Source organism: Apiospora phragmitis (assembly GCF_038363925.1).
Source record: "Apiospora phragmitis strain CBS 135458 chromosome Unknown utg000001l:1.0-2902119.0:1.0-2906034.0, whole genome shotgun sequence".
In the NCBI taxonomy this organism is placed as follows: domain Eukaryota; kingdom Fungi; phylum Ascomycota; class Sordariomycetes; order Amphisphaeriales; family Apiosporaceae; genus Apiospora; species Apiospora phragmitis.
Window position 1 is genome coordinate 294,034 of NW_027117399.1, and position 8,857 is coordinate 302,890.

An 8,857-nucleotide genomic window follows, 5' to 3' on the forward strand; every position below is an offset into this window, starting at 1 on the left:
TGTGAGACGGGTGGAAGTGTTGCTGTAGATGGGTGTGGATGGACGAGGCTCTCATCAATCAATACACTCGAATACTGCACTAGATATGGCAGTGGCTTCTCCTCATACTCTAATTGAGGGCAAGAGCAGAGGGGATATTTAGGTGGGCAGCTACTGGGGAGAGATTGCTAACACCAGTGATGTGGATGAGTTGGAACTGTAACGAGTTGCGATTGTGATGATGAAGGTCGAGAGAGCTCTACTTATATACAATGGCTGAACCGAGACAAGAAGGAGCTGAGCGAAACCACAAACTCGCAGCCGGAGCACGACAAGCAATCTATTTTCGGGATGGAGAAGAGGGGAGATGATTAGATGTGATGGGAAGCTCGGGAAAGGCAGATGGTTATATCGAGACAGGAAGATTATGTAGGCGTAGGTCTGGATGCATAGCCGCACACGCACGGATCGTTAACGAGCAGGACTGCCCAAGATGCAATAGCTTGTCAGGGTGCGCCAGGCTAAAGGATGGGGCCCATCCAGCTCAAGGTACAGGGAGGCAAGTAGATTGGACGTCAGGTACATTGGTGTACATGAATACCTCCGGCCAGCCAGCTTTCTTCCGAGTCTGGATGTCGTGCTCGTAACTCAGAATAGTAATTCGTCGTGCTGAAAACCCGCAAAAAGGTAATGAGACTTTCTGGTAAGGCTGATGGCTCGGTGGGCAGCAGTGGGGTGGGAGAAAAAGTAGGTACTACTACAGGCACAAGACAGCAACCGACAGAGTGCAGAGTGAGGGAGCAGCCAAGTTTCCCCAAGCTTCTACCATGGAGTCGTCAGGAGCGAACGTGCACAAGCAGGCGTTCCTAGGGTCGGGTGGTTTGTGCAAGTGGCATCACTATGATGGCCTTCCTGTTTACTTTGCCTTGCGTGAAGAGACGCGCTTGTTCCTTGTTTTCTTGAAAGTTGAGGGAGAGCATCGACCTGGGCCTGGGTAGTGGCTCCATTGCTACGTTAGATTCGGAGTAATACACAATGCTATTATGTTGTTGAATGTACACAAAACACATACACACACACACACAACATAAGAAAGAGCAAAAATGGATGTCAAAAGGGTCGAAGGTTCTTTCAGATGGCCGTTTTGGGTGTGCGGTGGCTCAGACGGACGCAACGGGATTGGTTGGGTCCTGCAGCCAACACCGAACGCTAGCTATGGACCCCCTGATCCCTGATCCCTTTGCCCAGCAGCCCAGGACCTGCATGCAACTTTTGTTGGTGTGTAAACTTTTTTTTCTTCCTTGGAGCATCATCAACCCGCACTAGGGGCCCAATCAGTGAGTCCCAAGTCAGCCTCATCATCATCCTTCATCCGCACCACACAACGACAGTTTATTAAAACATCAAGCACCAATAAATAAACACGGCAGGTTACGACTGATTCAGCCCGGGTCTCTACTGATTCCGTTACGGCAACCTTGAACAGATACCGACGGCTATCCCGGCACCGTATTCTCCGTGGCTTGCTTCTCAGGGTTCACCCGTCAAAGCCAGACCCCAGCACGCGATAGATGCTGTCTGTCAAGTTGACACACTAGCACACTGCTCGTAACGAACCATGGAAGAAGCCATCAAAATCCGACTCCATCCTTCAGAGGTCGGAGGTGAAGAAAGAGGCATGCCCGCTTATTAACCTCTGATTGCTTGTGCATACGTATCATCCCACACTTACATAAAATAAAATTGCTGCATGAGTCTCGAGGGCGACAATTCTAGGCAGTTCTTTTGACATATGGTACGTACTGACAATAGCATCTCTGGCCATCTACCGAACCATCCACATGCATACATAGCCATACTTGATCTTCATGAGGAAATTGGGAAAAGGGGTCTTCTCTCACCGCTCTCAGCTACGCATTTTCCAATCACCCAAGGTGAGGTGCGCCAAGGGGGGTGCGGTATCCTCGTCGGATCACTCCTGCGTCTGTGTCTCCGCGATAGACCCGCAGATCAGCGATCGTATTCTCAACCCCTACACGCACATTGCTAGCGACTGAAAGGGAAAAATGGGTTTTCCTAAATCCGCCAAGCAGGCCGGAGATGCATCTCAACTCGTATGTTTCTTTTGTTTGTATGCAACAGTAACGGTACATGCACCCTGGGCAGCCTCGGCCGTTTTATCACTGCTCCTCTCTGCTCTGGTCGTATATTTAGGGTCGACCCCATTTGGTTCCGTTCGACAGTCCCACCAGAGGGTCAACATCATTCCGATTAACCATCTGCATTTCACCACTTTACGGCAACCGGCAAAGTCGTGAGACCTGAGTCTGAATGTGTTGTTCCTACCTGAGCTGAGGCTCGTATAGCGGGATATGGACGGTGTCAGGGTGGTGGAGTTGCTCTGTTTCTCAATGATGCGAGGGCCAAGCAAGGAGAAACTGACTGACTGCTTGAACATGTTTATTGCTGCCCGAGCCCCTCGGGATGCCGTGGTTGTTTCTTCATGCGACACTCCAGGTTCTGTCCAGGTTTTTCCTCCGCCCATTGACGACGACGGGACAATATGTAATACAAAAATAAATCTACGGCAGTTTTCTTATTCTAGATAGCGACTCACGTACCACCCCCATCCTATACCCGAACGCATGAGAGCCAAGATAATAGAATCGTCGGTAGATACAAACCGGTTGGGAAAGTGATCGTCAGGCACAGCATCTGAAGTTCTTGGCCAAGACCTCGCAAGTCCCCTACATCGAGTAAAGTTCTCATCATGCAGGGTTCACTTTTTGCTTAGCCGCTCTCCCAGCTCCATCGTTCCGGGGAAATCGCTGTTATCGGTTTTCCCGCATTCAAAACGGCACCCCAAAAAACACGTCGACGTCCGAGAGTGTATCCCTGCCAGCCTGCCACTCTACCACGACATGCCTTTTCTCGCGAGCCGGCGTTGAGAGCGCCAGTATTGGCGCGAGTTGGGAAACCCACACCGAATTCCACTTTACTTGGCTGTGTGTCCAAGGCTACGGTTACACGGAATGACGCAGGTTGCACCGGAATAAGGTGTGATTAAGTATGGAATGCCCTCGGGCGTTGTTCCCTGGCATTTTGGCCGAGCAAAGCGGCAGACTGGACGCTACTCTGGTCGGGTCTGGCACTACCTACCCAACGAGACAGGAGCCTGTTCCTTCGTTCGCGTTCTAAAGTAGTTAACGCAAGGTCGCTATGTTCCCACGCAGAGACATCTTCGTCCAATCAATGGCACTAGTTCTGAGCCCTGCAACCGAGAAAATAATAGTTGAGGCTGTTTTTTGGCTGCTGCTTGATATCTGCTTCTTGCGGCGGCGCCTACCCGGCCCTTCTTCTTTTTAGGGTGGGGGTGGCCGGTGACATGTAAAATGCTTGGGGAGGAAACATCTAACCAATATTACTGCTCATACATAGCAGTATATATCACAAGCGTGTATGTTGGCTGCGGCACTTCAATGACGCAATTGTTGTTCGAACCGTCGTTGTGGGTTTTCAACTCAGAAGGAGGCACATACACATGACTACCGCCTTCTCCCCTTTCCAGAGACCTTTTCCATTCGCGCAACATTAGCCGGCGGACTAGAACCAACTGAGTCACGATGGTGAATGGTGGTTTCAATCGTAAGCCTGAGACGCGGTGTGCCTATCTGGTCGGCATCTTTTGCCGTCCGCTCTAGTTCTGGACCGAGGAGCTAGCTGTATCCCGGATGAATACCATACCTACCTGAGTGTAGGTCCCCCCCCCCTGATAAATCGCTGGTTCCCGAGTGAGGTCTCAGGTCACAGGCCTTGGCGTCCAGCTGGAAAGATGGGCGTGAGGTTTACTATGTGGTTTGCTCTGAACTGCGGCAATAGAGTTGAGACATCGGGCGTTTAGCCTCATGCCCGGGTAGTAAGCAGGCGCACCCTCTTAGGGCTGGGCCGCCGCCGCCGGGGTACGGAACCTGCATACATACCTCTTGGGGGCGCGAACTAAGTCAGCTCGGGGCGCGCCAGAAAGCTTCTCTTCCTTCGGCGTTTCCCGCGTCGTACCACTTCGAGATTTTTCCCGAGAGGTTGGTATCGAGCAAAGTGTTCCGCGGGCCAGTACATACTGCAACATGCATGTGTCTGGACGGTATAGCTAGCTGCTGGCGAGCGCCGCAGATGAGCTAAACCGCTCTGTCTCTAGAAAGATACCAGAGCCTACAGGATAAGTAAGACCGAATTCGTCTCCGGCATCGTCTTGGCTTTCCTGGGGGATCTTACGGTCGCCTATGCAAGATCGTATTCCTCGGGACGATGCTTACTCATTCGACGAGTGTAAGACAAGCAGGCATCACAGAACTGCCGACAAGCACACTTTCCCGCATTGGTGTAGTTTGCGGCTGACTTGTTTTGGATCTCGGACCATCCTCCTGTTTGAGTGACCAGCCAGCCCGTATAACGACCTCACTGATCTCTACGGGTTCTTCTAGGCTACACGAAAAGATTTTCGCTGAGAGCAAAAACCTCGTTTACTCCTGGCGATTAGCTTCGATGCTCGTTCAGCCTGCTTGGGCAGCAAGCTGACAAAGTAACGGGGCATTCTCTCGCCAATGACTTGTTGTGCGAGCCCTGACACGAAAATGATACGTTTGTCGTAGCTTACGCAGCTCCCACGTATCTCGTTGCGAAGCTGGACGGGTGTTTGATCCAGGAAGCCCAGTCCACCTGATGAGTGTCACCGACTGATTGGGATGGAGTCACCCGGCACAGCAGATGATGGTTCTTCTCTCATTGCGTACACTTTTGCGTGATGACATCTGTCGGATGTCTTGCTCCTATCAAATACCCAATCAGAAACTATAGTCACCTGTTTGCTAGCGAGAACACAACGACAATTGTCGTCATGGTTTACCAAACAGGAAGGTGAGGGTTGTGTATACACGTAGTCCGGCCTTCTTGCATGTTCTGATTGGTCCCCGACGCGCGTTTAGACCTGCTTATCATACATGGCCCCCAAATTCTCAAGAGCTTATATCAACGTCTGTCATGCCGCTGTTTTAGGGTGAACAACCTTTTCAATCATGTCAAAAGAAAGTGCATATTCAACAATAAACGTGACAACTTTCCCGAGAAGAATCGTAACTATGGCTGACCAGAACGGCAATAGCAACTGTGAGTGAATCCCCCAGTCGGCCCCTTTCCAACTCAGAACATGAATTAGGGGTTAAACCAGTTACTTAGTCTCTGCATATTTAGGCACCAACTGTGAGAACTTTCTTTCGTGTTAATCTCCGCCTCAGCTGAGCTAGAGGATAACCTGTTCGCTCGTCGCTACATGATTGTGCAATTCGTCACATCTGCTTTTGGGACTGTATCCGCCTGCTAGCCTTTACTGACGAGGGCTCTCTACCTAGGCAAGGACTGCACGAACTGCAAAAACTGCAGGGACTGTAAGTTACTTTGACCAATTTCCACCGTCCCTCTTATTCTAATCAGACCCCGTCCTCTAGGTACCGGTGAGTACAACCCTCGAGAATAGGGGATACCTCAGTCGCCGACATATAACCCCCTCCCTTTTCTTTGAAAATGGGAGCGTATCACATGTCGAACAAGGCACAGGCGTACTTGACCAAAGCCGAAGCAGAGCCTGTCACCAGGGAGCTAGTAAACTGATACTTGTGTGGTGAAGCATGCGACGACTGCTCGAACTGTACCAACTGCGAGGGCTGCAAGAACGTAAGCTGCCACTGGCATTTCCACCTTTTCCCCTTCTGGCCACCTGCTGACATGACACGACGTGGCCTGGTAGTGCTCCAACTGCCAGGGCTGCACAGATTGCAACAATTGTTCCAACTGCAAAGACTGCAAAGACTGCTCTAACTGCTCAAACGTAAGTCGAGAACAAACTGAAACGTGGTTTTCTGGCCGGCCTTCCCACGGCTCCAATGATGCAGAGCAGACTGTAATAGACTGACGAAATATACGACAGTGTACCGACTGCTCAGGGCTCAGCAACGCGAGCAACCAGCATGGTGTCCACAACGACAAGATTGCTGGTGAGCTGAAGTAGGCTTTTTCTGGATGATGGAATTTATACTTCTCATTCAGTGCTCCAAGGGATGGAGGGGAAAACAGCTCAGGTCAATGCCCAGGGGTTATCTGTCGCCTCCTATGGCGAAATAGGGGTATTCTGCTTAGGTTGAGTAAATTCGAACGGTGGCCTCACACATGGCAAACTATTTACTGCAAGAACTCAATTATACACAGTCCACGTCATCTTGGTCTATCTTTATGGGTGAATAGGGGCGCGACTGAGATCGATATATCTCAAATATTGTGCTCTAACGCTGCCCGGGGCATTGTCACGGTACATCGACTGTGCTTAACCATTACACGTATATAGTGATCTATATATAGTTCAATGACCTGTTAGTTCGGCAATATCAGGTAAATCCTTGCTCATGTATGCGAGATAGAGTTGGAATAACGTAACCATGCAATGTACAGAAACCTGGACGGACGACCGATCTGTTTTCGATGGCTGGGAACTGGGCAACCCGTGGACGACTTACAGTGCTAGCAGAATTAGTGTTTGGCCCGGATAATGTGAATAGAAATGACATCCATACATATACTTTCAACCAATAACAAGGTATTCGAATACACGTTTTGCTCCCTGGCAAGCGTCGGCCCCTCAAGAAGCCTGATTGCACACTTGTCGAGAGGATTTTATCATCGCCATGGAGAGGCCCATTATCGTCACTGCCGAGATTCGCGATAATGTAGATGCTGTTAATAGAATTTCTTCAGGAAACGAAGGCCCGGTGAACCCGATCAATGATAGAAGAGGACCAAACCTCCTTCCTCTAGTCCAGAAACGAGATCTACTATACAGTGCACATATATTCACATGCTGACCTTGCAGCTTTCGTCTTCGCCATTGGTCCATGCACCACGAGGTCGCCATGACTTAGGGGTGTGTATCACTTGGGGTCCGGCTATTAGGGATGTGTCTGCTGTTGATCCGAAAACTCCACGAAGGGCTTGCCTATTCGATGACAGGGGTGGGACGCTCTGTTCCTGCATCGATAGCACTACCCCATACATACCCCAGCTTTGACAGGCCCTCTTGACAGCTGCGGAGAATGGACCTAGTTCTATAATGATACGGATCTGCATTCTAGGGGACGACACGATGTCACTCGCTTGGTCCTCCCACCCTCACGCGCCTCTTCCATACTACATGTCATATTCTGTCGGTCTGGCCTTGCGTCTTTCTGATGCTGCCTCTGCCCGATATACTTTATGTGTAAGTCTTTTCAAACTCTCCCGAGCGCACGAGCGCAGTACCCTATCCTTCACACACCAATCATGAACAGCCTCGGAGCCGAGGTTTGTCGGGAGGCTAGCTAGCATGCCATCTGCTCGGCCCTAGTGTGTGCACCTGTAGTTTGGAGAGCTGACGAGCGCCTAAGGGCTGCTATTCGCATATATATAGCAGCACCTGTATAACACAGAACGAAGCCGCCAATGCATCATGGTTGAGCCAGGACTATTGGCAGAAGCTTGGCCGACTGCTGGAGTGAGCTTCTTTCCATCAATCCCATGAGTTTTCGGCTTAGGGCGGCAGCTATCTCGCGGCAGCGCCTCTGCTTTCACTTGAAAGTAGAGCTCTATACTTGCTCACGATGGTGACCGCTGATACCTTCGCCTGTTGGGGTAGGCACACACACACACACACACTCACTCACTTACACAGGCTGCAAGCTGCTGCACGTTGGGCGACTTGTGATGGCCATAAGAGCTACAGCTATAGGGAGGGAATAGGAGAGAGAGTCTCGAATGAGAGTTTACATACCTCGCTTACCCTATCCAGATCGTGTGGAAGCAAGTATGAGGAAGGGGCAACCTGGCAACAGCTTGGAGAGAGAGGAAGAGAAGAAAAAAACAAGCTAGTGCATCTACTACCGGCACGCACCTGAAAAAAGGTCGCAGTTGCGACCCTACAACCGAACCCTACAGCGCGCGCGTCGTCGGGATCCGCGCCAGGAGAGCAAAACTCCACATGTTGACAAGCTGAGTGTGGGGAGCGAAAAGACACAGAAAAAGACGATTCTGGGTCGAAAGTAACGATGGCGTGCCATCACCTACCGGTCAGGTTGCAACCTTGAACGGTGTCGGGTGGTCGGATATCTCGTTCCAATGTGGGCGTGCGTTTGTATTGGGCATGTGAGGAAACAACGATGGCTGGCTAAGATGTAGGTAAATTAGCTATCGTGACCACCTACTCCCAGTGGACTCCCATCCGTCCACTTACACACCGGTAGACACGGGGGCGGGATCGGTGTGAGAGAACCACCAACTATTCCATGACAGGAAACCCCCGGTGAACACGTCACACCATCGTGGTTGGCGGAGTGCTTATAGGCACATATATCCGTCCCTCTTTCTCTCTCTCTCCATCTCCCCGGCACATGGTGGGTAGTTGTCAAAACTAGACATATATTCGCACACGATCAGAGGATAGACAATATACACTGTAAGACTGGTGTCGGGGCGTATATCATGACTTTTGTATTCATACAAGCTCGCCATGTAAGCTACACGGCAAAACTCGCACAGCCGGACCCCTCATTTTCTGTCACTGTCAGTACCAACGGGGAGCTGTCGTTACCCCAAGAACCCGGCGACTATGCATTCTCCACCTTTGACTCCGCACCTTCTAACGACCCCGAGAGAGAGAGAGAGAGAAGGGGGGGGGTGAGGGGGTAACAAAAGACTGGACTGCATTTCATGATTCCTCTCTCTTTCAGGCCTTTTTACCACCACCTTCTTCCTGCAACTAGACTCGAACTACTACCGGAGACCATACGAGCATGCAGAAAGT

General features: G+C 50.7%; 1 protein-coding gene across 1 annotated transcript; it reads right to left on the minus strand.

The window, feature by feature from the left end:
• Window positions 1–7,600: 7,600 nt before the first annotated feature.
• PG994_000091 (uncharacterized protein) lies at window positions 7,601–8,037 on the minus strand (the record flags this gene model as incomplete). Its single annotated transcript, XM_066851500.1, has 3 exons — window positions 7,601–7,681; window positions 7,726–7,780; window positions 7,991–8,037. The coding sequence occupies 3 exons, from the start codon at window positions 8,035–8,037 to the stop codon at window positions 7,601–7,603; spliced, it is 183 nt and encodes a 60-aa protein (XP_066722132.1).
• Window positions 8,038–8,857: the final 820 nt, after the last annotated feature.